Genomic DNA, 27,974 nt, shown 5'->3' on the forward strand with positions numbered 1-27,974 from the left:
CTAAAAGTATTCGGTTTTAAATATACTAAAGTATCAAAAGTAAAAGTATAAATCATTTCAAATTCCTTATATAAAGCAAACCAGACGGCACCATTTTATTTTTCTTTTCTTTTACGGATCGCAAGGGGCACATTCCAACACTCAAACATCATTTACAAACGAAACATTTGTGTTTAGTGAGTCTGCCAGATCTGAGGCAGTAGGGATGACCAGGGATGTTCTCTTGATAAGTGCGTGAATTAGACCATTTTCCTGTCCTGCTAAGCATTCAAAATGTAAGTACTTTTGGGTGTCAGGGAAAATGTATGGAGTAAAAATTACATACTTTTCTTTAGGAATGTAGTGAAGTAAAAGTAGTCTAAAATATTAATAGTAAAGTAAAGTACAGATATAAAAAAAATTACGACTTAAGTTGTACTTTCAAGTATTTTTACTTAAGTACTTTACACCACTGCTAGCAACACTTTACACCACTGCCAGCAACACAGGCCAATATTGTCACCATACCAGTCTGAACATTGTATTTTTCAATAGTGCTCTTAAAATAATAAAGACCACATTATTTTTTGAAAAATCCAGAAATTCCGTCTTGTATTTGCTTATAAGCGCAATAAAAATCGACATTGATTAAAGCGTAACATCTTTCGAATGAGTTATCCACCTTGCAATGTTTTGAAATGCGGGCTTTTATTTTGAAGATTTCCTCATTACAATATGAAAGTGACGTCATCGTTAGTGCTGCTAGCAGAATACTAGTACGGATATTAAATCGTGTGTCGCTATCCTTCTTCAAAACTACACCTGACAGAGTTTCAATCGGTACCAGGTCTTGTCCGGACGGGACAGAGAAGTTAGGTTCGGCCGGGGAGGCCGTGGAGGGGCTGGTAATATGGGCCTGTTGGCTAGGATAAGGAAAGAATGGTTTATTATCGGCATAGTGGCAGTAATCGTGTCCGCGAAACTACAGCCTGCATTTGGAGTGAAAGGAGGTGAGTTGAAGTTGACACTGACGTGATGGTCATCAACGTTCATGTCAACATTGTTTTAGCTAACAGTTTATTCAAAACATAAGTTAGATCTTATGATTTTCCATAATGGTTCGGACAAGAATGGTAAGTGCCTACTTGAACATTTTGTGTTTGCAAGTTGGACAGCGATATCTGTTGAGCTGTCACGCTCACTCAAGCAGGTGAGTTGACCTAGCCCTTGATCACCACTCTATTCCATTACATACCACATATGTCATTGGACGAAGGCATCTTCTGTATGGGGGCAGTTTTGTGAAGAGCCCTGATGCTTTGTCTGAACGTCAACAGGGACCTTTATCTTTCATATCAGCGAGAAATAATTTTCTATAGGGTCAGCGTTCCCACATGGCAATATCTGCACGTTACAGCGCGTTTATGGAAGACCTACTGAAGACAGAAGACTAATTAACTATCTAGTTATTAGCTATCTAGCATGCTCCGAACACCTGTGTGAAGGCCGCCAGAAACGTGTTGTCACTGAGAAATACTGTCCCCTGTTCTGCTACTACTGTTTCAGCCTACAGTATCCTATTCACAGCTTATCAGCGATGACCTGAAAGATAGCAGTTTGCTACTGTGTGTAGCTAGGCCTCACGGTTCAATAGTAGTTTAGTTGTGATAAATTGGCCTATTGTGTAGGGAGGGGACCGTGTGTAGTAGTTAGCTAGCTACCTGTCCGGGCTAAAGTGACACGATAGCGCTTTACGCTTAGCACCCAGGAAACAGACGAGTTCGCACCATCCAATACACACACAGAAACACTCCTCCATATCCGGGAGCACAGCTTACCTCCTGTTTCCTCATTTAAGTTCTAGAGTCTAGGAATAATATGCTTATCCTATATGCTTTGTGTCCTGATACCTGTGTTTGCTTATGTATTAGTTTCTCTCGCTCTCTCTCTCTCTCTCTCTCTCTCTCTGTCTCTCTCTGTCTCTCTCTCTCTCTCTCTCTCTCTCTCTCTCTCTGTCTCTCTCTCTCTTCTCTCTCTCGTCTCTCTCTCTCTCTCTCTCTGTCTCTCTCTGTCTCTCTCTGTCTCTCTCTCTCTGTCTCTCTCTCTGTCTCTGTCTCTCTCTGTCTCTGTCTGTCTCTCTCTCTCTCTCTCTCTCTCTCTCTCTCTCTCTCTCTCTCTCTCTCTCTCTCTCTCTCTTCTCTCAGGTCCACTGAGGCCAGAGTTCACGATCACCTATGTGGCGGTGTCAACCATTTTCTTCAACAGTGGCCTGTCATTAAAAACAGAGGTAAAGAGACGTTTACATTCAGCGTTAGTGAATCAGACTCCTCGGTCTAATGATTTGCGAAAGTCTGGACTGCACAGATAGTTTAGTTACCACATAATGGCCGGTTTTCCAAAAGCTATTTAATTGGAGATTCTCCATTGAGCATGCATTTTCATCCCGGCCCAAAGGGTTTTGTTTGCATGGTTCATTGATACTGCTCTCCCCTCCCCATATTCCTCTAGGAGTTGACCGGTTTGATGCTTCTCCCTCCCCATATTCCTCTAGGAGTTGACCGGTTTGATGCTTCTCCCTCTCCATATTGCTCTAGGAGTTGACCGGTTTGATCCTTCTCTCTCCCCCTCCCCATATTCCTCTAGGAGTTGACCGGTTTGATGCTTCTCCCTCTCCATATTGCTCTAGGAGTTGACCGGTTTGATCCTTCTCTCTCCCCTCCCCATATTCCTCTAGGAGTTGACCAGTGCCCTCCTCCATGTGAAGCTGCATCTGTTTGTCCAGTCCTTCACCCTGGTCTTCTTCCCTGTTGCCATGTGGCTCTGTATCAAACTACTGGCTCTTACCTCCATCAACACTTGGCTGCTTCGAGGGTGAGTACAGAGAGAGAGATTTAGTGTGGCTGTGTTTCTAACTTTAACCCATTTGACTGCTCAGAGGGAGGGAGGGAGGGTGGGGGGACGGACGGACGGACGGACGGACGGACGGACCCTCGGATGTTCCTAACACACAACTACATACTGTATGAGGGAGCAAGCGAGGAGGGGGTTAGAGAGGAAGGGAGGAGGAGTTATGTCTATGAGTGAAAGAGTCCTTTATTCAGCCAGTGGTTCTACCTTATGGTTGCCGTGGGTGATGTGACCTTGACAAAGACCCTGTTGTGTCTCTCTCTCTCTCTCTCTCTCTGTGTACGTGTCGTCTAGGTTACAGACGGTGGGATGTATGCCCCCTCCTGTCTCCTCTGCTGTCATACTCACCAAAGCTGTAGGCGGGAACGAGGTACGAACACACACCTCAACATACACACACACACACAGATTATTTTTGGAATGACACCCTATTCCCCATTAGTACAGTTGGACAGATCCCTATGTACATCGTGTGTGTTGGTTCCTTTTTTTAATAAAGAAAGGTGATTATTTTCTTCCCTCAGGCTGCTGCCATCTTCAACTCAGCCTTCGGAAGCTTCCTGGTAAGACCGAATTGTCTCTCGCTATAATGGTGCGACGTGGGGGCCTTGAGATGGATGGGCATCCTGTGGGTGTTAGTCACAGGACTTTGTGTATCAAAATGCCTCACACTACAGAAACCGGAGCTAGGCTCCTTCCCTGTTGGCTGTTCTGACTGGAATGAGGCTTTACCAACTTCCTGACTATTGAGCCCATCTAACGTGTCCCCTATTCTCTGTCTACAGGGGATAATAGTGACTCCGCTGCTGTTACTGCTGTTCGTAAGTATTTTCTACATGGCGCCTTCAGAAAGTATTCACACCCCATGGACTTTTTCCATATTTTGTTGTGTTACGAAATTGGGATTAAAGTTGATTTAATTGTAATTTTTGGTAAACGATCTACACAAAATACTCTTGTCAAAGTGGAAGAAGAATTCTAACATTTTATTTAAAAAACATAAAAAATAAACAGTAATATATATCTTGATTAGATAATTATTCAACCCCCCTGAGTCAATACGTTAAACTCCCTAGTCCTTGCCGATGACAAGCATACCCATAACATTATGCAGTCACCACTATGCTTGAAAATATGAAGAGTGGTACTCAGTAATGTGTTGTATTGGATTTTCCCCAAATATAAGGCTTTGTATTCAGGACAAAAAGTTAATTTCTTTGCCAAATTTTTTGCAGTTTTACTTTAGTGCCTTTATTGCAAACAGGATGCATGTTTTGGAATTTTATTCTGTACAGGCTTCCTTCTTTTCACTCTGTCATTAAATCATTTAGGTTAGTATTGTGGAGTAACTACAATGTTGTTGATCCATCCTCAGTTTTCTCCTATCACAACCTTTAAACTCTGTACTCATGGTGAAATTCCTGAGCAGTTTCCTTCCTCTCCGGCAACTGAGTTAGGAAGGACACCTGTATCTTTTGTAGTGACTGGGTGTATTGATACACCATCCAAAGTGCAATTAATAACATCACCATGCTCAAAGGGATATTCAATGTCTGTTTATTTTTATTTTGACCCATCTACCAATAGGTGCCCTTCTTTGCGAGGCATTGGAAAACCTCCCTCGTCTTTGTGGTTGAATCTGTGTTTGAAATTCACTGCTCGACTGGGGGACCTTACAATTATCTGGATGTGTTGGGTACAGAGATGGGGTAGTCATTTAAAAATCATGTTAAACACTATTATTGCACACAGTGAGTCCATGCAACTTATTATGTGAATTGTTAAGCACATTTTTACTCCTTAACTTATTTAGGCTTGCCATAACAAAAGGGGTTGAATACTTATTGACACAAGACATTTCAGCTTTTCATTTTGTATTAATTTCTAACATAATTCCACTTTGACATTATGGGGTATTGTGTGTAGTTCAGTGACACAACATCTCTGTTTAATCCATTTTAAATTCAGGCTGTAACACAATAAAATGTGGAAAAAGTCAAGGGGTATGAACACTTTCTGAATCAAATAAAATGTTATTTGTCACATGCGCCGAATACAACAGGTGTAGACCTTACGTGAAATGCTTACTTACAAGCCCTTAACCAACAATGCAGTTTTAAGAAAATTAGTTAAGAAAATATTTACTAAATAAACTAAAGTAACACAATAAAATAACAATAACAGGGGGTACCGAGTCAATGTGCTGGGATACATTACATTTACATTTTAGTCATTTAGCAGACGCTCTTATCCAGAGCGACTTACAGTTAGTGAATACATATTTTTTTTATACTGGCCCCCCGTGGGAATCAAACCCACAACCCTGGCGTTGCAAACGCCATGCTCTATCAACTGAGCTACATCCCTGCCGGCCATTCCCTCCCCTACCCTGGACGACACTGGGCCAATTGTGCGCCGCCCATGAGTCTCCCGGTCGCGGCCGGCTGCGACAGAGCCTGGATACGAACCAGGATCTAGTGGCACAGTTAGCACTGCGATGCAGTGCCTTAGACCACTGCGCCACTCAGGAGTACAGGTACAGGTTAGTCGCAGTGATTGAGGTAACATGTACAGTGCATTCAGAAAGTATTCAGACCCCTTTACTTTTTCCACATTTTGTTACATTACGGCCTTATTCTAAAATGGATTACATTTGATTATTTTCCCCTCATATCTACACACAATACCCCATAATGACAAAGCAAAAACAGGTTTTTAGAAATTTTCGCAAATGTATAAAAATAAATAAATAACATACCATATTTACATAAGTATTCAGACCCTTTGCTATGAGACTCGAAATTGAGCTCCTTGATGTTTCTACAACTTGATTGGAGTCAAATCACCTGTTACTTTATCCCAGCCCCTAATACTGCTACTGAAAGGGTTTTAAAACCTATCATGTAGACACATCCTCATCCCTTGTTCTTCCTCTCCTCCTCCAGCTGGGCTCGTCATCCTCCGTTCCTTTCTCCTCAATCTTCTCTCAGCTCTTCATGACTGTGGTCGTACCTCTCATCCTAGGACAGGTCAGTACACAGTTTATAAACCCTTTATTAACCTGGTAGACTTTATAAACCCTTTAACCTGTTATAAACCCTTTATTAACCCTTTATTAACCTGGTAGACTATATAAACCCTTTATTAACCTGGTAGACTATATAAACCCTTTATTAACCTGGTAGACTATATAAACCCCTTTATTAACCTGGTAGACTATATCAACCCTTTATTAACCTGGTAGACTATATAAACCCCTTTATTAACCTGGTAGACTATATCAACCCGTTATTAACCTGGTAGACTATATCAACCCCTTTATTAACCTGGTAGACTATATAAACCCCTTTATTAACCCTTTATTAACCTGGTAGACTATATAAACCCTTTATTAACCTGTTAGACTATATAAACCCCTTTATTAACCTGGTAGACTATATAAACCCTTTATTAACCTGGTAGACTATATAAACCCTATATTAACCTGGTAGACTATATAAACCCCTTTATTAACCTGGTAGACTATATAAACCCTTTATTAACCTGGTAGACTATATCAACCCTTTATTAACCTGGTAGACTATATCAACCCTTTATAGATCCTTTATTAACCTGGTAGACTATATAAACCCTTTATTAACCTGGTAGACTATATCAACCCTTTATTAACCTGGTAGACTATATAAACCCTTTATTAACCTGGTAGACTATATAAACCCTTTATTAACCTGGTAGACTATATCAACCCTTTATTAACCTGTTAGACTATATAAACCCTTTATTAACCCTTTATTAACCTGGTAGACTATATAAACCCTTTAACCTGGTAGACTATATCAACCCTTTATTAACCTGGTAGACTATATAAACCCTTTATTAACCTGGTAGACTATATAAACCCCTTTATTAACCTGGTAGACTATATAAACCCTTTATTAACCCTTTATTAACCTGGTAGACTATATCAACCCTTTATTAACCTGGTAGACTATATCAACCCTTTATTAACCTGGTAGACTATATAAACCCTTTATTAACCTGGTAGACTATATAAACCCTTTATTAACCTGGTAGACTATATAAACCCTTTAACCTGGTAGACTATATAAACCCTTTATTAACCTGGTAGACTATATAAACCCTTTATTAACCTGGTAGACTATATTAACCCTTTATTAACCTGGTAGACTATATCAACCCTTTATTAACCTGGTAGACTATATAAACCCTTTATTAACCTGGTAGACTATATAAACCCTTTATTAACCTGGTAGACTATATAAACCCTTTAACCTGGTAGACTATATAAACCCTTTATTAACCTGGTAGACTATATAAACCCTTTATTAACCTGGTAGACTATATAAACCCTTTATTAACCTGGTAGACTATATAAACCCTTTAACCTGGTAGACTATATAAACCCTTTATTAACCTGGTAGACTATATAAACCCTTTATTAACCTGGTAGACTATATTAACCCTTTATTAACCTGGTAGACTATATAAACCCTTTATTAACCTGGTAGACTATATCAACCCTTTATTAACCTGTTAGACTATATAAACCCTTTATTAACCCTTTATTAACCTGGTAGACTATATAAACCCTTTAACCTGGTAGACTATATCAACCCTTTATTAACCTGGTAGACTATATAAACCCTTTATTAACCTGGTAGACTATATCAACCCTTTATTAACCTGTTAGACTATATAAACCCTTTATTAACCCTTTATTAACCTGGTAGACTATATAAACCCTTTATTAACCTGGTAGACTATATAAACCCTTTATTAACCTGGTAGACTATATAAACCCTTTAACCTGGTAGACTATATAAACCCTTTAACCTGGTAGACTATATCAACCCTTTATTAACCTGGTAGACTATATCAACCCTTTATTAACCTGGTAGACTATATAAACCCTTTATTAACCTGGTAGACTATATACACCCTTTATTAACCTGGTAGACTATATAAACCCTTTATTAACCTGGTAGACTATATAAACCCTTTATTAACCTGGTAGACTATATAAACCCTTTATTAACCTGGTAGACTATATAAACCCTTTATTAACCCTTTATTAACCTGGTAGACTATATCAACCCTTTATTAACCCTTTATTAACCTGGTAGACTATATAAACCCTTTATTAACCCTTTATTAACCTGGTAGACTATATAAACCCTTTATTAACCTGGTAGACTATATCAACCCTTTATTAACCTGGTAGACTATATCAACCCTTTATTAACCTGGTAGACTATATCAACCCTTTATTAACCCTTTATTAACCTGGTAGACTATATAAACCCTTTATTAACCCTTTATTAACCTGGTAGACTATATAAACCCTTTATTAACCCTTTATTAACCTGGTAGACTATATCAACCCTTTATTAACCCTTTATTAACCTGGTAGACTATATAAACCCTTTATTAACCCTTTATTAACCTGGTAGACTATATAAACCCTTTATTAACCTGGTAGACTATATCAACCCTTTATTAACCTGGTAGACTATATCAACCCTTTATTAACCTGGTAGACTATATAAACCCTTTATTAACCTGGTAGACTATATAAACCCTTTATTAACCTGGTAGACTATATAAACCCTTTATTAACCTGGTAGACTATATAAACCCTTTATTAACCTGGTAGACTATATAAACCCTTTATTAACCTGGTAGACTATATAAACCCTTTATTAACCTGGTAGACTATATCAACCCTTTATTAAACTGGTAGACTATATAAACCCTTTATTAACCCTTTATTAACCTGGTAGACTATATCAACCCTTTATTAACCCTTTATTAACCTGGTAGACTATATAAACCCTTTATTAACCTGGTAGACTATATAAACCCTTTATTAACCTGGTAGACTATATCAACCCTTTATTAACCTGGTAGACTATATAAACCCTTTATTAACCTGGTAGACTATATAAACCCTTTATTAACCTGGTAGACTATATAAACCCTTTATTAACCTGTTAGACTATATAAACCCTTTATTAACCTGGTAGACTATATAAACCCCTTTATTAACCTGGTAGACTATATCAACCCTTTATTAACCCTTTATTAACCTGGTAGACTATATAAACCCTTTATTAACCCTTTATTAACCTGGTAGACTATATCAACCCTTTATTAACCCTTTATTAACCTGGTAGACTATATAAACCCTTTATTAACCTGGTAGACTATATAAACCCTTTATTAACCTGGTAGACTATATCAACCCTTTATTAACCTGGTAGACTATATAAACCCTTTATTAACCTGGTAGACTATATCAACCCTTTATTAACCTGGTAGACTATATAAACCCTTTAACCTGGTAGACTATATAAACCCCTTTATTAACCTGGTAGACTATATAAACCCTTTATTAACCTGGTAGACTATATAAACCCCTTTATTAACCCTTTATTAACCTGGTAGACTATATAAACCCTTTATTAACCTGGTAGACTATATAAACCCTTTATTAACCTGTTAGACTATATAAACCCTATATTAACCTGGTAGACTATATAAACCCTTTATTAACCTGGTAGACTATATCAACCCGTTATTAACCTGGTAGACTATATAAACCCCTTTATTAACCTGTTAGACTATATAAACCCTTTATTAACCCTATATTAACCTGGTAGACTATATAAACCCCTTTATAGATCCTTTATTAACCTGTTAAAAGCCCAAAATAATGACTATAACACTTTATAAACCCTCTAACCACTTTTATAAACCTGTTGTAAATCATCTATAAGCCCTTTTATAAAACACAGAGTTCCTGAGAGACTAGCTAGAGGATACCTCCGTTTCGGAGTCTATAACACCTCTATAAAGCCTTTATAACCCCTGTGTGTAGTCCAGGTGTCCTGCTGGTTCCTAAGGGACTGGTTAGAGAGGAGGAAACCTCCGTTTTGCAGCCATCACATTTATAACACCCATATGAACCCCTATAAACGTCTTTTATAATCTCTTTATGAACCCTTTATAACCTCCAGGTGTCCCGGAGGTTCCTGAGGGACTGGTTAGAGAGGAGGAAGCCTCCGTTTGGAGTCATCAGTTCTGTGGTGCTCCTGATGATCATCTACACGACCTTCTGTGAGACCTTCTCTAACCCTGATGTTGAACTGGACCACCTCAGCCTACTGCTTATCACCTTCATCAGTGAGTCTCTCTCTCTCTCTGTCTCTCTCTGTCTCTGTCTCTCTCTCTCTCTGTCTCTGTCTCTCTGTCTCTCTCTCTGTCTCTGTCTCTGTCTCTCTCTCTGTCTCTCTCTCTGTCTCTCTCTCTGTCTCTCTCTCTCTCTCTCTCTCTCTCTCTCTCTCTCTCTCTCTCTCTCTCTCTCTCTCTCTATGTGTACATGCGTGGTGTTTAAAGTATTCTGTCTAAACCCTCTGATCTGATGCGTTGTCTCTCCCCAGTATTCTGTCTAAACCCTCTGATCTGATGCGTTGTCTCTCCCCAGTATTCTGTCTAAACCCTCTGATCTGATGCGTTGTCTCTCCCCAGTATTCTGTCTAAACCCTCTGATCTGATGCGTTGTCTCTCCCCAGTATTCTGTCTAAACCCTCTGATCTGATGCGTTGTCTCTCCCCAGTATTCTGTCTAAACCCTCTGATCTGATGCGTTGTCTCTCCCCAGTATTCTGTCTAAACCCTCTGATCTGATGCGTTGTCTCTCCCCAGTATTCTGTCTAAACCCTCTGATCTGATGCGTTGTCTCTCCCCAGTATTCTGTCTAAACCCTCTGATCTGATGCGTTGTCTCTCCCCAGTATTCTGTCTAAACCCTCTGATCTGATGCGTTGTCTCTCCCCAGTATTCTGTCTAAACCCTCTGATCTGATGCGTTGTCTCTCCCCAGTATTCTGTCTAAACCCTCTGATCTGATGCGTTGTCTCTCCCCAGTATTCTGTCTAAACCCTCTGATCTGATGCGTTGTCTCTCCCCAGTATTCTGTCTAAACCCTCTGATCTGATGCGTTGTCTCTCCCCAGTATTCTGTCTAAACCCTCTGATCTGATGCGTTGTCTCTCCCCAGTATTCTGTCTAAACCCTCTGATCTGATGCGTTGTCTCTCCCCAGTATTCTGTCTAAACCCTCTGATCTGATGCGTTGTCTCTCCCCAGTATTCTGTCTAAACCCTCTGATCTGATGCGTTGTCTCTCCCCAGTATTCTGTCTAAACCCTCTGATCTGATGCGTTGTCTCTCCCCAGTATTCTGTCTAAACCCTCTGATCTGATGCGTTGTCTCTCCCCAGTATTCTGTCTAAACCCTCTGATCTGATGCGTTGTCTCTCCCCAGTATTCTGTCTAAACCCTCTGATCTGATGCGTTGTCTCTCCCCAGTATTCTGTCTAAACCCTCTGATCTGATGCGTTGTCTCTCCCCAGTATTCTGTCTAAACCCTCTGATCTGATGCGTTGTCTCTCCCCAGTATTCTGTCTAAACCCTCTGATCTGATGCGTTGTCTCGCCCCAGTATTCTGTCTAAACCCTCTGATCTGATGCGTTGTCTCGCCCCAGTATTCTGTCTAAACCCTCTGATCTGATGCGTTGTCTCTCCCCAGTATTCTGTCTAAACCCTCTGATCTGATGCGTTGTCTCGCCCCAGTATTCTGTCTAAACCCTCTGATCTGATGCGTTGTCTCTCCCCAGTATTCTGTCTAAACCCTCTGGTCTGATGCGTTGTCTCTCCCCAGTATTCTGTCTAAACCCTCTGGTCTGATGCGTTGTCTCTCCCCAGTATTCTGTCTAAACCCTCTGATCTGATGCGTTGTCTCTCCCCAGTATTCTGTCTAAACCCTCTGATCTGATGCGTTGTCTCTCCCCAGTATTCTGTCTAAACCCTCTGATCTGATGCGTTGTCTCTCCCCAGTATTCTGTCTAAACCCTCTGATCTGATGCGTTGTCTCTCCCCAGTATTCTGTCTAAACCCTCTGATCTGATGCGTTGTCTCTCCCCAGTATTCTGTCTAAACCCTCTGATCTGATGCCTTGTCTCTCCCCAGTATTCTGTCTAAACCCTCTGATCTGATGCGTTGTCTCTCCCCAGTATTCTGTCTAAACCCTCTGATCTGATGCGTTGTCTCTCCCCAGTATTCTGTCTAAACCCTCTGATCTGATGCGTTGTCTCTCCCCAGTATTCTGTCTAAACCCTCTGATCTGATGCGTTGTCTCTCCCCAGTATTCTGTCTAAACCCTCTGATCTGATGCGTTGTCTCTCCCCAGTATTCTGTCTAAACCCTCTGATCTGATGCGTTGTCTCTCCCCAGTATTCTGTCTAAACCCTCTGATCTGATGCGTTGTCTCTCCCCAGTATTCTGTCTAAACCCTCTGATCTGATGCCTTGTCTCTCCCCAGTATTCTGTCTAAACCCTCTGGTCTGATGCGTTGTCTCTCCCCAGTATTCTGTCTAAACCCTCTGGTCTGATGCGTTGTCTCTCCCCAGTATTCTGTCTAAACCCTCTGATCTGATGCGTTGTCTCTCCCCAGTATTCTGTCTAAACCCTCTGATCTGATGCGTTGTCTCTCCCCAGTATTCTGTCTAAACCCTCTGATCTGATGCGTTGTCTCTCCCCAGTATTCTGTCTAAACCCTCTGATCTGATGCGTTGTCTCTCCCCAGTATTCTGTCTAAACCCTCTGATCTGATGCGTTGTCTCTCCCCAGTATTCTGTCTAAACCCTCTGATCTGATGCGTTGTCTCTCCCCAGTATTCTGTCTAAACCCTCTGATCTGATGCGTTGTCTCTCCCCAGTATTCTGTCTAAACCCTCTGATCTGATGCGTTGTCTCTCCCCAGTATTCTGTCTAAACCCTCTGATCTGATGCGTTGTCTCTCCCCAGTATTCTGTCTAAACCCTCTGATCTGATGCGTTGTCTCTCCCCAGTATTCTGTCTAAACCCTCTGATCTGATGCGTTGTCTCTCCCCAGTATTCTGTCTAAACCCTCTGATCTGATGCGTTGTCTCTCCCCAGTATTCTGTCTAAACCCTCTGATCTGATGCCTTGTCTCTCCCCAGTATTCTGTCTAAACCCTCTGATCTGATGCCTTGTCTCTCCCCAGTATTCTGTCTAAACCCTCTGATCTGATGCCTTGTCTCTCCCCAGTATTCTGTCTAAACCCTCTGATCTGATGCGTTGTCTCTCCCCAGTATTCTGTCTAAACCCTCTGATCTGATGCGTTGTCTCTCCCCAGTATTCTGTCTAAACCCTCTGATCTGATGCGTTGTCTCGCCCCAGTATTCTGTCTAAACCCTCTGATCTGATGCGTTGTCTCTCCCCAGTATTCTGTCTAAACCCTCTGATCTGATGCGTTGTCTCTCCCCAGTATTCTGTCTAAACCCTCTGATCTGATGCGTTGTCTCTCCCCAGTATTCTGTCTAAACCCTCTGATCTGATGCGTTGTCTCTCCCCAGTATTCTGTCTAAACCCTCTGATCTGATGCGTTGTCTCTCCCCAGTATTCTGTCTAAACCCTCTGATCTGATGCCTTGTCTCTCCCCAGTATTCTGCATCCAGCTGAGCTTCATGCTGTTGACGTTTGTCTTCTCCACACGGTGAGTTTAACATTAAACTGTATATCTAGTACTGTCCTGCTGCAGCCACTAGCATTATACTGTATATCTAGTACTGTCCTGCTGCAGCCACTAGCATTATACTGTATATCTAGTACTGTTACTGTCCTGCTGCAGCAACTAGCATTATACTGTATATCTAGTACTGTCCTGCTGCAGCAACTAGCATTATACTGTATATCTAGTACTGTTACTGTCCTGCTGCAGCAACTAGCATTATACTGTATATCTAGTACTGTCCTGCTGCAGCTACTGGCATTATACTGTATATCTAGTACTGTCCTGCTGCAGCCACTAGCATTATACTGTATATCTAGTACTGTCCTGCTGCAGCCACTAGCATTATACTGTATATCTAGTACTGTCCTGCTGCAGCAACTAGCATTATACTGTATATCTAGTACTGTCCTGCTGCAGCCACTAGCATTATACCGTATATCTAGTACTGGCCTGCTGCAGCCACTAGAATTATACTGTATATCTAGTACTGTCCTGCTGCAGCCACTAGCATTATACTGTATATCTAGTACTGTCCTGCTGCAGCCACTAGCATTATACCGTATATCTAGTACTGGCCTGCTGCAGCCACTAGAATTATACTGTATATCTAGTACTGTCCTGCTGCAGCCACTAGCATTATACTGTATATCTAGTACTGTCCTGCTGCAGCCACTAGCATTATACTGTATATCTAGTACTGTTACTGTCCTGCTGCAGCCACTAGCATTATACTGTATATCTAGTACTGTCCTGCTGCAGCCACTAGCATTATACTGTATATCTAGTACTGTCCTGCTGCAGCTACTGGCATTATACTGTATATCTAGTACTGTCCTGCTGCAGCCACTAGCATTATACTGTATATCTAGTACTGTCCTGCTGCAGCCACTAGCATTATACTGTATATCTAGTACTGTCCTGCTGCAGCCACTAGCATTATACTGTATATCTAGTACTGTCCTGCTGCAGCTACTGGCATTATACTGTATATCTAGTACTGTCCTGCTGCAGCAACTAGCATTATACTGTATATCTAGTACTGTCCTGCTGCAGCCACTAGCATTATACTGTATATCTAGTACTGTCCTGCTGCAGCAACTAGCATTATACTGTATATCTAGTACTGTCCTGCTGCAGCCACTAACATTAAACTGTATATCTAGTACTGTCCTGCTGCAGCCACTAGCATTATACTGTATATCTAGTACTGTCCTGCTGCAGCCACTAGCATTATACTGTATATCTAGTACTGTCCTGCTGCAGCAACTAGCATTATACTGTATATCTAGTACTGTCCTGCTGCAGCCACTAGCATTATACTGTATATCTAGTACTGTTACTGTCCTGCTGCAGCCACTAGCATTATACTGTATATCTAGTACTGTCCTGCTGCAGCCACTAGCATTATACTGTATATCTAGTACTGTCCTGCTGCAGCCACTAGCATTATACTGTATATCTAGTACTGTCCTGCTGCAGCCACTAGCATTATACTGTATATCTAGTACTGTCCTGCTGCAGCCACTAGCATTATACTGTATATCTAGTACTGTCCTGCTGCAGCCACTAGCATTATACTGTATATCTAGTACTGTCCTGCTGCAGCAACTAACATTATACTGTATATCTAGTACTGTCCTGCTGCAGCTACTGGCATTATACTGTATATCTAGTACTGTCCTGCTGCAGCCACTAGCATTATACTGTATATCTAGTACTGTCCTGCTGCAGCCACTAGCATTATACTGTATATCTAGTACTGTTACTGTCCTGCTGCAGCCACTAGCATTATACTGTATATCTAGTACTGTCCTGCTGCAGCCACTAGCATTATACTGTATATCTAGTACTGTCCTGCTGCAGCTACTGGCATTATACTGTATATCTAGTACTGTCCTGCTGCAGCCACTAGCATTATACTGTATATCTAGTACTGTCCTGCTGCAGCCACTAGCATTATACTGTATATCTAGTACTGTCCTGCTGCAGCCACTAGCATTATACTGTATATCTAGTACTGTCCTGCTGCAGCAATTAGCATTATACTGTACAGTGCCTTCAGAAAGTATTCAGACCCATTGACTTTTTCCACATTTTGTTACGTTACAGCCTTATTGTAAAATGGATAAAAAAATAATAACTCTCAGCAATCTACACACAATACCCCATAATGACAAAGCGACAACAGATTTATTTAGGAAGTTTAGCAAATATATAAAATAAAAAAAACAGATACCTTATTTAAATATGTATTCATACCCTTTGCTATGATACTCGAAATTGAGTTCAGGTCCATCCTGTTTCCCATTGATCATCCTTGATGTTTCTACAACTTGATTGGAGTCCACCTGTGGTAAATTCAATTGATTGGACATGATTTGGAAAGGCACACACCTGTCTATATAAGGTCCCACAGTTGACAGTGCATGTCAGAGCAAAAACCAAGCCATGAGGTCGAAGGAATTGTCCGTAGAGCTCTGAGACAGGATTGTGTCAAGGCACTGATCTGGGGAAGGGTACCAAAACATTTCTGTGGCATTGAAGGTCCCTAAGAACCCAGTGGCTTCCATCATTCTTAAATGGAAAAAGTTTGGAACCACCACGACATGGCCAAAAGTACGTGGTCACCCCTTCAAATTAGTGGATTTGGCTATTTCAGCCATACCCGTTGCTGACAGGTGTATAAAATCGAGCACACAGCCATGCAATCTCCATAGACAAACATTGGCAGTAGAATGGCCTTACTGAAGAGCTCAGTGGCTTTCAACGTGGCACCGTCATAGGATCCCACCTTTCCAACAAGTAAGTTCGTCAAATTTCTGCCCTGCTAGAGCTGCCCCGGTCAACTGTAAGTGCTGTTATTGTGAAGTGGAAATGTCTAGGAGCAACAACGTCTAGGAGCAACAACGGCTCAGCCGCGAAGTGGTAGACCACACAAGCTCACAGAACGGGACCGCCAAGTGCTGAAGCACGTAGCGCGTAAAATTAGTCGGTCCTCGGTTGCGGCATTCACTACCGAGTTCCAAACTGCCTCTGGAAGCAACGTCAGCACACTAACTGTTGGCCGAGCAGCTGCACACAAGCCTAAGATCACAATGCCAAGCGTCGGCTGGAGTGGTGTAAAGCTCGCTGCCATTGGACTCTGGAGCAGTGGAAACGCGTTCTCTGGAGTGATGAGTCACGCTTCACCATCTGGCAGTCCGACGGACGAATCTGGGTTTGGCGGATGCCAGGAGAACTCTACCTGCCCCAATGCATAGTGCCGACTGTAAAGTTTGGTGGAGGAGGAATAATGGTCTGGGGCTGTTTTTCATGGTTGGGGCTAGGCCCCTTAGTTCCAGTGAAGGGAAATCTTAACGCTACAGCATACAATGACATTCTGGACGATTCTGTGCTTCCAACTTTGTGGCAACAAGGCCCTTTCTTGCTTCAGCATGACAATGCCCCTGTGCACAAAGCGAGGTCCATACAAAGGTGGTTTGTCGAGATCGGTGTGGAAGAACTTGACTGGCCTGCACAGAGCCCTGACTTCAACCCATCGAACACCTTTGGGATGAATTGGAGCGCCGACTGCGAGCCAGGCCTAATCGCCCAACATCAGTGCCCGACCTCACTAATGCTCTTGTGGCTGAATGGAAGCAAGTCCCCGCAGCAATGTTCCAACATCTAGTGGAAAGCCTTCCCAGAAGAGTGGAGGCTGTTATAGCAGCAAAGGGGGGACCAACTCCATATTAATGCCCATGATTTTGGAAGGAGATGTTTGACGAGCAGGTGTCCACATGCTTTTGGCCATGTAGTGTATATCTAGCACGGTTCCTATCATGCTGTTGCTGCAGCCGCATCTAGCATTATGGGGCTAACTATTAATCTCTACAGCCACTCTAGTATTATGGAGCTAACTATTAATCTCTACAGCCACTCTAGTATTATGGAGCTAACTATTAATCTCTACAGCCACTCTAGTATTATGGAGCTAACTCTATTAATCTCTACAGCCACTCTAGTATTATGGAGCTAACTATTAATCTCTACAGCCACTCTAGTATTATGGAGCTAACTATTAATCTCTACAGCCACTCTAGTATTATGGAGCTAACTATTAATCTCTACAGCCACTCTAGTATTATGGAGCTAACTATTAATCTCTACAGCCACTCTAGTATTATGGAGCTAACTCTATTAATCTCTACAGCCACTCTAGTATTATGGAGCTAACTATTAATCTCTACAGCCACTCTAGTATTATGGGGCTAACTATTAATCTCTACAGCCACTCTAGTATTATGGAGCTAACTATTAATCTCTACAGCCACTCTAGTATTATGGAGCTAACTCTATTAATCTCTACAGCCACTCTAGTATTATGGAGCTAACTATTAATCTCTACAGCCACTCTAGTATTGTGGAGCTAACTATTAATCTCTACAGCCACTCTAGTATTATGGAGCTAACTCTATTAATCTCTACAGCCACTCTAGTATTATGGGGCTAACTATTAATCTCTACAGCCACTCTAGGATTATGGAGCTAACTCTATTAATCTCTACAGCCACTCTAGTATTATGGAGCTAACTATTAATCTCTACAGCCACTCTAGTATTATGGGGCTAACTATTAATCTCTACAGCCACTCTAGTATTATGGAGCTAACTCTATTAATCTCTACAGCCACTCTAGTATTATGGAGCTAACTATTAATCTCTACAGCCACTCTAGTATTATGGGGCTAACTATTAATCTCTACAGCCACTCTAGTATTATGGAGCTAACTCTATTAATCTCTACAGCCACTCTAGTATTATGGAGCTAACTCTATTAATCTCTACAGCCACTCTAGTATTATGGGGCTAACTATTAATCTCTACAGCCACTCTAGTATTATGGAGCTAACTCTATTAATCTCTACAGCCACTCTAGTATTATGGAGCTAACTATTAATCTCTACAGCCACTCTAGTATTATGGGGCTAACTATTAATCTCTACAGCCACTCTAGTATTATGGAGCTAACTCTATTAATCTCTACAGCCACTCTAGTATTATGGAGCTAACTATTAATCTCTACAGCCACTCTAGTATTATGGAGCTAACTATTAATCTCTACAGCCACTCTAGTATTATGGAGCTAACTCTATTAATCTCTACAGCCACTCTAGTATTATGGGGCTAACTATTAATCTCTACAGCCACTCTAGTATTATGGAGCTAACTATTAATCTCTACAGCCACTCTAGTATTATGGGGCTAACTATTAATCTCTACAGCCACTCTAGTATTATGGAGCTAACTCTATTAATCTCTACAGCCACTCTAGTATTATGGAGCTAACTCTATTAATCTCTACAGCCACTCTAGTATTATGGAGCTAACTATTAATCTCTACAGCCACTCTAGTATTATGGAGCTAACTATTAATCTCTACAGCCACTCTAGTATTATGGGGCTAACTATTAATCTCTACAGCCACTCTAGGATTATGGAGCTAACTATTAATCTCTACAGCCACTCTAGTATTATGGGGCTAACTATTAATCTCTACAGCCACTCTAGTATTATGGGGCTAACTATTAATCTCTACAGCCACTCTAGTATTATGGGGCTAACTATTAATCTCTACAGCCACTCTAGTATTATGGGGCTAACTATTAATCTCTACAGCCACTCTAGTATTATGGAGCTAACTATTAATCTCTACAGCCACTCTAGTATTATGGAGCTAACTATTAATCTCTACAGCCACTCTAGTATTATGGAGCTAACTATTAATCTCTACAGCCACTCTAGTATTATGGAGCTAACTATTAATCTCTACAGCCACTCTAGGATTATGGAGCTAACTATTAATCTCTACAGCCACTCTAGTATTATGGAGCGAACTCTATTAATCTCTACAGCCACTCTAGTATTATGGAGCTAACTATTAATCTCTACAGCCACTCTAGTATTATGGAGCTAACTATTAATCTCTACAGCCACTCTAGTATTATGGGGCTAACTATTAATCTCTACAGCCACTCTAGGATTATGGAGCTAACTATTAATCTCTACAGCCACTCTAGTATTATGGGGCTAACTATTAATCTCTACAGCCACTCTAGGATTATGGAGCTAACTATTAATCTCTACAGCCACTCTAGTATTATGGGGCTAACTATTAATCTCTACAGCCACTCTAGTATTATGGAGCTAACTATTAATCTCTACAGCCACTCTAGTATTATGGAGCTAACTATTAATCTCTACAGCCACTCTAGTATTATGGAGCTAACTATTAATCTCTACAGCCACTCTAGTATTATGGAGCTAACTCTATTAATCTCTACAGCCACTCTAGTATTATGGAGCTAACTATTAATCTCTACAGCCACTCTAGTATTATGGGGCTAACTATTAATCTCTACAGCCACTCTAGTATTATGGAGCTAACTATTAATCTCTACAGCCACTCTAGTATTATGGAGCTAACTATTAATCTCTACAGCCACTCTAGTATTATGGAGCTAACTCTATTAATCTCTACAGCCACTCTAGTATTATGGGGCTAACTATTAATCTCATGCTGTAAAATGTCATCCAATGTACTCCAACTCTGTGATGTTGTAAATGTGCGTGTTAGTCAGTCTCTGATCTCTCTCTCTCTCTCTGTCTCTGTCTCTGTCTCTGTCTCTGTCTCTGTCTCTGTCTCTGTCTCTGTCTCTCTCTCTCTCTCTCTCTCTCTCTCTCTCTCTCTCTCTCTCTCTCTCTCTCTCTCTCTCTCTCTCTCTCTCTCTCTCTCTCTCTCTCTCTCTCTCTCTCTCTCTCTCTCTCTCTCTCTCTCTCTCTCTCTCTCTCTCTCTCTCTCTCTCTCTCTCTCTCTCTCTCTCTCTCTCTCTCTCTCTGTCTCTCTCTGTCTCTCTCTGTCTCTCTCTCTCTCTCTCTCTCTCTCTCTCTCTCTCTCTCTCTCTCTCTCTCTCTCTCTCTCTCTCTCTCTGCTGTCTGTCTGTCTGTCTGTCTGTCTGTCTGTCTGTCTGTCTGTCTCTCTCTGCCTCCCCCCCTGTAGGAAACAGTCTGGTTTTACTCCAGCTGACACAGTAGCTATTATGTTCTGTGCTACACACAAATCACTCACCCTGGGTAAGTGGACAATTATTATTTTTATTTATTTAACCTTTTTATTTTATCAGGGAGTCATACTGAGACCAAGGCGAGCCCTGAATGACATAAATTATATTTAATAACAAAATATAAATACATGCAGAAAGAAAAGCACAGTCATAAGAACCAAACACATTCATCAGTAATCAGGTCCTCAATCAGCCTTCTGAAATGAAACTTCTACATTATGACCAGATTGTATTTGTAGGGGGTAGATCAGCTTTAATATTGCAGATATATTGTGGCTTCCATCAATATAATTGTCTGCATCATTTCCAATCCCATATACTGTATATATTATTTTAAATATACACTACCATTCAAAGGTTTGGGGTCACTTAGACATTTCCTTGTTTTCCATGAAAACATACATGAAATGAGTTTGAATTGGAAATATAGCAAAATGCATAGGAAATGTAGTCCTTTACAAGGTTAGAAATAATTGTTTTTTTTTATTGAAATAATAATTGTGTCCTTCAAACTTTGCTTTCGTCAAAGAATCCTCCATTTGCAGCAATTACAGCCTTGCAGACCTTTGGCATTCTGGTTGTCAATTTGTTGAGGTAATCTGAAGAGATTTCACCCCATGCTTCCTGAAGCACCTCTCACAAGTTGGATTGGCTTGATGGGCACTTCTTACGTACCATACGGTCAAGCTGGTCCCACAACAGCTCAATAGGGTTGAGATCTGGTGACTGTGCTGGCCACTCCATTATAGACAGAATACCAGCTGACTGCTTCTTCCCTAAATAGTTCATGCATAGTTTGGAGCTGTGCTTTGGGTCATTGTCCTGTTGTAGGAGGAAATTGGCTCCAATCAAGCGCCGTCCACAGGGTATGGCATGGCGTTGCAAAATGGAGTGATAGCCTTCCTTCTTCAAGATCCCTTTTACCCTGTACAAATCTCCCACTTTACCACCACCAAAGCACCCCCAGACCATCACATTGCCTCCACCATGCTTGACAGATGGCATCAAGCACTCCTCCAGCATCTTTTCATTTGGTCTGCGTCTCACAAATGTTCTTCTTTGTGATCCGAACACTTCAAACTTTGATTAGTCTGTCCATAACACGTTTTTTCCCAATCTTCCTCTGTCCAGTGTCTGTGTTCTTTTGCCCATCTTAATCTTTTCTTTTTATTGGCCAGTCTGAGATATGGCTTTTTCTTTACAACTCTGCCTAGAAGGTCAGCATCCCGGAGTCGCCTCTTCACTGTTGACGTTGAGACTGGTGTTTTGCGGGTACTATTTAATGAAGCTGCCAGTTGAGGACCTGTGAGGTGTCTGTTTCTCAAACTAGACACTAATATATTTGTCCTCTTGCTCAGTTGTGCACCGGGGCCTCCCACTCCTCTTTCTATTCTGGTTAGAGCCAGGTTGCGCTGTTCTGTGAAGGGAGTAGTACACAGCGTTGTACGAGATCTTCAGTTTCTTGGCAATTTCTTGCATGGAATAGCCTTCATTTCTCAGAACAAGAATAGACGAGTTTCAGAAGAAAGTTATTTGTTTTGAGCCTGTAATCGAACCCACAATTGCTGATGCTCCAGATACTCAGTTGTATTGCTTCTTTAATCAGCACAACAGTTTTCAGCTGTGCTAACATAATTGCAAAAGTTTTTTCTAATGATCAATTAGCCTTATAAAATGATGAACTTGGATTAGCAAACACAACGTGCCATTGGAACACAGGACTGATGGTTGCTGATAATGGGCATCTGTACGCCTATGTAGATATTCCATAAAAAATCAGCCGTTTCCAGCTACAATAGCCATTTACAACATTAACAATGTCTACACTGTATTTCTGATCACTTTGATGTTATTTTAATGGACAAAAAAATTGCTTTTCTTTCGAAAACAAGGACATTTCTAAGTGACCCCAAACTTTTGAATGGTAGTGTACATTTTAGAAAACATTTCAGAGATAAGAAAGATCTTAGCTGAGAGTTAATCAAGGATTCTAATATTTTACATTTTTTTATTTTTTTTTACATTTTAGTCATTTAGCAGACGCTCTTATCCAGAGCGACTTACATCAGCAATTAGGGTTAAGTGCCTTGCTTAAGGGCACATCGACAGATTTTTCACCTAGTCGGCTCGGGGATTAGAACCAGCGACCTTTCGGTTACTGGCACAACGCTCTTACCCACTAAGCTACCTGCCGCCCCTTACCCACTAAGCTAGGCAAGAAAGTTTAGAAATAGGCTGATCATTATTTAGGTCAGAGGTCAAGGGTCACCACCTTTTGTGAAGGGGGAGTACATGGGCCACCTTCCAAACCTTGATGATAGTACCAGATATTCAGTGCCTTGCAAAAGTATTCATCCCCCTTGGCGTTTTTCCAATTTTGTTGCATTACAACCTGTAATTTTAAATGGATTTTTATTTGGATTTCATATAATGGACATACACAAAATAGTCCAAATTGGTGAATTGAAATGAAAAAAATAACTTGTTTCAAAAAATTATAAAAAATAAATAACGGAAAAGTGGTGCGTGCATATGTATTCACCCCCTTTGCTATGAAGCCCCTAAATAAGATCTGGTGCAACCAATTACCTTCAGAAGTCACATAATTAGTTAAATAAAGTCCACCTGTGTGCAATCTAAGTGTCACATGATCTGTCACATGATCTCAGTTTATATATACACCTGTTCTGAAAGGCCCCAGAGTCTGCAACACCACTAAGCAAGGGGCACCACCAAGCAAGCGGCACCATGAAGACCAAGGAGCTCTCCAAACAGGTCAGGGACAAAGTTGTGGAGAAGTACAGATCAGGGTTGGGTTATAAAAAAAATATCAGAAACTTTGAACATCCCACGGAGCACCATTTAAATCCACTATTAAAAAATTTAAAGAATATGGCACCACAACAAACCTGCCAAGAGAGGCCGCCCACCAGAACTCACGGACCAGGCAAGTAGGGCATTAATCAGAGGCAACAAAGAGACCAAAGATAACCCTGAAGGAGCTGCAAAGCTCCACAGCGGAGATTGGAGTATCTGTCCATAGGACCACTTTAAGCCGTACACTCCACAGAGCTGGGCTTTACGGAAGAGTGGCCAGAAAAAAGCAATTTCTTAAAGAAAAAAATAAGCAAACACGTTTGGTGTTCGCCAAAAGGCATGTGGGAGACTCCCCAAACATATGGAAGAAGGTACTCTGGTCAGATGAGACTAAAATTGAGCTTTTTGGCCATCAAGGAAAACACTATGTCTGGCGCAAACCCAACACCTCTCATCACCCCGAGAACACCATCCCCACAGTGAAGCATGGTGGCAGCATCATGCAGTGGGGATGTTTTTCATAGGCAGGGACTGGGAAACTGGTCAGAATTGAAGGAATGATGGATGGCGCTAAATACAGGGAAATTCTTGAGGGAAACCTGTTTCAGTCTTCCAGAGATTTGAGACTGGGACGGAGGTTCACCTTCCAGCAGAACAATGACCCTAACATAACAACAAATAAATGTGTATTCTGGTTTATGGACACAGCTACAACCAGGAGCTTGAATTTCTTGGGAACAGAAATATTTTTGTTGACCAACTTTACTAACTGTAAAGACTCGATGCACCCACTGTGTGAATAACAAATACCATGAATTAGATCAATTCCATTCCAATAATGCCGTTCCATTCCAATAATACTGTTCCATTCCAATAATACCATGAAAATGATACAGAAATGGATCAAGCTGAGCTTGTTTCCCAAATTGTAATAATATGTATTTTCTCTTTCTTTACCCCTCCCTCTGTCCAGGTATCCCAATGTTAAAGATAGTGTTTGAGGGGTATGAGCATCTCTCTCTGATCTCCGTCCCCCTCCTCATCTATCACCCAGCTCAGATCCTACTGGGTTCAATACTGGTCCCAACCATCAGGGGCTGGATGAACGGCAGACAGAAGGTACACAACACACAGAGATATCAGAAGGCACACAACACAACACACAGAGATATCAGAAGGTACACAACACAACACACAGAGATATCAGAAGGTACACAACACACAGAGATATCAGAAGGCACACAACACACAGAGATATCAGAAGGTACACAACACACAGAGATATCAGAAGGTACACAACACAACACACAGAGATATCAGAAGGCACACAACACAACACACAGAGATATCAGAAGGCACACAACACAACACACAGAGATATCAGAAGGCACACAACACAACACACAGAGATATCAGAAGGTACACAACACACAGAGATATCAGAAGGAACACAACACAACACACAGAGATATCAGAAGGCACACAACACACACAGAGATATCAGAAGGTACACAACACAACACACAGAGATATCAGAAGGTACACAACACACAGAGATATCAGAAGGTACACAACACACAGAGATATCAGAAGGTACACAACACAACACACAGAGATATCAGAAGGTACACAACACACAGAGATATCAGAAGGTACACAACACAACACACAGAGATATCAGAAGGTACACAACACACAGAGATATCAGAAGGTACACAACACAACACACAGAGATATCAGAAGGTACACAACACACAGAGATATCAGAAGGCACACAACACACAGAGATATCAGAAGGTACACAACACACAGAGATATCAGAAGGTACACAACACAACACACAGAGATATCAGAAGGCACACAACACAACACACAGAGATATCAGAAGGCACACAACACAACACACAGAGATATCAGAAGGCACACAACACAACACACAGAGATATCAGAAGGCACACAACACAACACACAGAGATATCAGAAGGAACACAACACAACACACAGAGATATCAGAAGGCACACAACACACACAGAGATATCAGAAGGTACACAACACAACACACAGAGATATCAGAAGGTACACAACACACAGAGATATCAGAAGGCACACAACACAACACAACACACAGAGATATCAGAAGGCACACAACACAACACACAGAGATATCAGAAGGCACACAACACAACACACAGAGATATCAGAAGGCACACAACACAACACACAGAGATATCAGAAGGCACACAACACAACACACAGAGATATCAGAAGGAACACAACACAACACACAGAGATATCAGAAGGTACACAACACACAGAGATATCAGAAGGTACACAACACAACACACAGAGATATCAGAAGGTACACAACACAACACACAGAGATATCAGAAGGTACACAACACAACACACAGAGATATCAGAAGGTACACAACACAACACACAGAGATATCAGAAGGTACACAACACAACACACAGAGATATCAGAAGGTACACAACACAACACACAGAGATATCAGAAGGTACACAACACCCAGAGATATCAGAAGGTACACAACACCCAGAGATATCAGAAGGTACACAACACACAGAGATATCAGAAGGAACACAACACACAGAGATATCAGAAGGCACACAACACACAGAGATATCAGAAGGAACACAACACACAGATATATCAGAAGGTACACAACACACAGAGATATCAGAAGGTACACAACACAACACACACAGATATATCAGAAGGTACACAACACACAGAGATATCTATCTATCTATCACACCAACCTTATCTAACTGGGTCCCTCCGTTCTCTTCTCCCTGGTACAGCCTAGTCTTTTATTGCATTGATACCTCCAGTACTCTACCTGTCCGGTCTGTGTGAGTAGAGCAACATCACCTAACCTGTCTGTGTCTAGCCCATTAACACAGAGCTACTCACCTGGACTTAATTGGTCACAAATGGTGCTAATTGGCGATTTAATTAATTGGTCTTAATTCCTCATTAATTCTGATAGAATGCTTTAATGTCTGTTTGGAGTGGGCAAATCTAACTCGCTTGTAAAAGTTATTACCAATTTAAATCACTGTTGTTTTGGCAGGGGAGGGTTTTGGCAGGGGAGGGTTGAACTGTGATGATGGCAGCTGGGTCATTTTTTATAATTCTTACTTTTTTGCTAAATGTAGCATCAAGTCAGTCAACACCTGTTAAATCAAATATTGTGTGTGCGCATCTGTGTGTCCACAGGGAGTGAAGCTGACCGACCTGCAGCCCATCTGAAGTGGACTCGGTGTCCAATTCCCTACACTTCTCCCCAAAGTGTGCACTCATTCACTCCCCCTCATGGGGAGTATCATTTATACTGTGACAGAAGGGACTACTTTCTTCCTCCTACGTATCTCTCTGGCGGAGGGATACATACATAATCAAAAGTGCCTTATCACAACCACCTGAGACCTCGTGCAAGACACGCAACAAGTAGTCCTGCGCCTAACTGTTGTGATGGTTACTATGACACAACTTGTATGATGATTCCATGGTTTACTTTTATACGAACATAGAAGTCACTATTTTTTGTATCCCCATGAAGATGTTGTCAACTTCCTGTGAGACAAGAAGTACTACTGATCATCACAGGAAGTGGATTCTGAGACGGCACCACCTGCCATGGGAGGACAGACTGGCTGGGACTTTGTCCTCTTTCTAACTCTTTTTCTGGGGATGTTACGTCAATTATAAGACTCTTTCTGACAATCGGTGTTTATATGGTGTTGGACAACACTAGTTTACTGACTGTTTCTTACGCTTGTTTAGGCTTTTGGGGGGGGGGGGATTTTTAAAAAACTTTATTACCGTAGTTAAAGGACAGAGATCTGGTGACGTCTCCCTGTCTGTATTCTGGGGGATGAAAACGTGAAGTGTCTCCGATTTGGCACCCTATTTACTCTGTAGTGCACTACTTTTGACCAGGGCCCGGCCATAGCGCTCTGGTCAAAAGTAGTGCACTACGTAGAGAATATGGTGCAATTTCAGACACAGACGAAAAATCTACACGTCTCTGATCATGGACCAGTTGGTCTGCGTTCAGCAGATAGAAATATCATAAATATAGCTGCCGTGATTCCTTATTGTACAGGTCAGAGGCACTTCTGTTCTACATTCTATATTTCTATCTGAACAGTGAACATCGTAAACTCGACAGGAATGCGTCTCAAATGGCACCCTGTTCCCTACATAGGTCACTACTTTTGACCAGAGCCCATAGAGCTCGACACAGGGAATTAGGGTGACATTTGGGACGCGGTCGGTGCCTTGGCCCTAACGTCAGTAGTACATACTAACAGATTGATTATTATTTGATCGTTTTCTGATTATGACAATGAGGACCAACGGCAACGTGTCCCACATGGCGCGTCCTATTCCCTATATGGCGTAGGGTGCAGCCTCTCTCATTACTGAAAAGATAGGCCCAAACTGAAAGGGTGTTTTAGGACAGGTGCCGTGGGGGGGGGGGGGGGTGTTCTCTTCTCTTGTATGAATAAAAAGCTGTGATAAACACTG

General features: G+C 41.4%; 1 protein-coding gene across 5 annotated transcripts; it reads left to right on the forward strand.

The window, feature by feature from the left end:
* Positions 1–734: 734 nt before the first annotated feature.
* On the forward strand, positions 735–27,974 carry slc10a7 (solute carrier family 10 member 7). 5 transcript variants are annotated; one of them, XR_014611049.1, is made up of 14 exons: positions 803–989; positions 2,184–2,266; positions 2,714–2,850; positions 3,181–3,256; positions 3,411–3,449; positions 3,672–3,707; positions 5,832–5,915; positions 9,924–10,089; positions 13,427–13,478; positions 20,535–20,608; positions 24,389–24,534; positions 26,243–26,293; positions 26,661–26,845; positions 27,412–27,974. XR_014611049.1 is itself a non-coding variant. In XM_084189142.1 (13 exons), the coding sequence occupies exons 1-12, from the start codon at positions 890–892 to the stop codon at positions 26,261–26,263; spliced, it is 1,014 nt and encodes a 337-aa protein (XP_084045268.1). In that variant the 5' UTR covers positions 752–889; the 3' UTR covers positions 26,264–26,293; positions 26,661–27,974. The 5 variants fall into 5 exon arrangements, 3 of the variants coding, with proteins under 3 accessions (XP_084045267.1, XP_084045268.1, XP_084045266.1); XR_014611048.1 differs by lacking the exon at positions 26,243–26,293 and having other exon boundaries at positions 738–989; positions 27,412–27,973; XM_084189142.1 differs by having other exon boundaries at positions 752–989; positions 26,661–27,974.

The sequence above is a fragment of the Coregonus lavaretus genome (assembly GCF_964263955.1).
Source record: "Coregonus lavaretus genome assembly, contig: HAP1_SCAFFOLD_1727, whole genome shotgun sequence".
Taxonomy (NCBI): domain Eukaryota; kingdom Metazoa; phylum Chordata; class Actinopteri; order Salmoniformes; family Salmonidae; genus Coregonus; species Coregonus lavaretus.

What these genes read in the sequence shown, in the direction of transcription:
- slc10a7 (XM_084189140.1), top strand. Translation starts at nt 890, where the DNA reads ATGGGCCTGTTGGCTAGGATAAGGAAAGAATGGTTTATTATCGGCATA. An exon ending in TGCATTTGGAGTGAAAGGAG is followed by an intron (nt 990 to 2,183) that starts GTGAGTTGAAGT and finishes CTCTTCTCTCAG; the next exon opens with GTCCACTGAGGCCAGAGTTC. An exon ending in AACACTTGGCTGCTTCGAGG is followed by an intron (nt 2,851 to 3,180) that starts GTGAGTACAGAG and finishes CGTGTCGTCTAG; the next exon opens with GTTACAGACGGTGGGATGTA.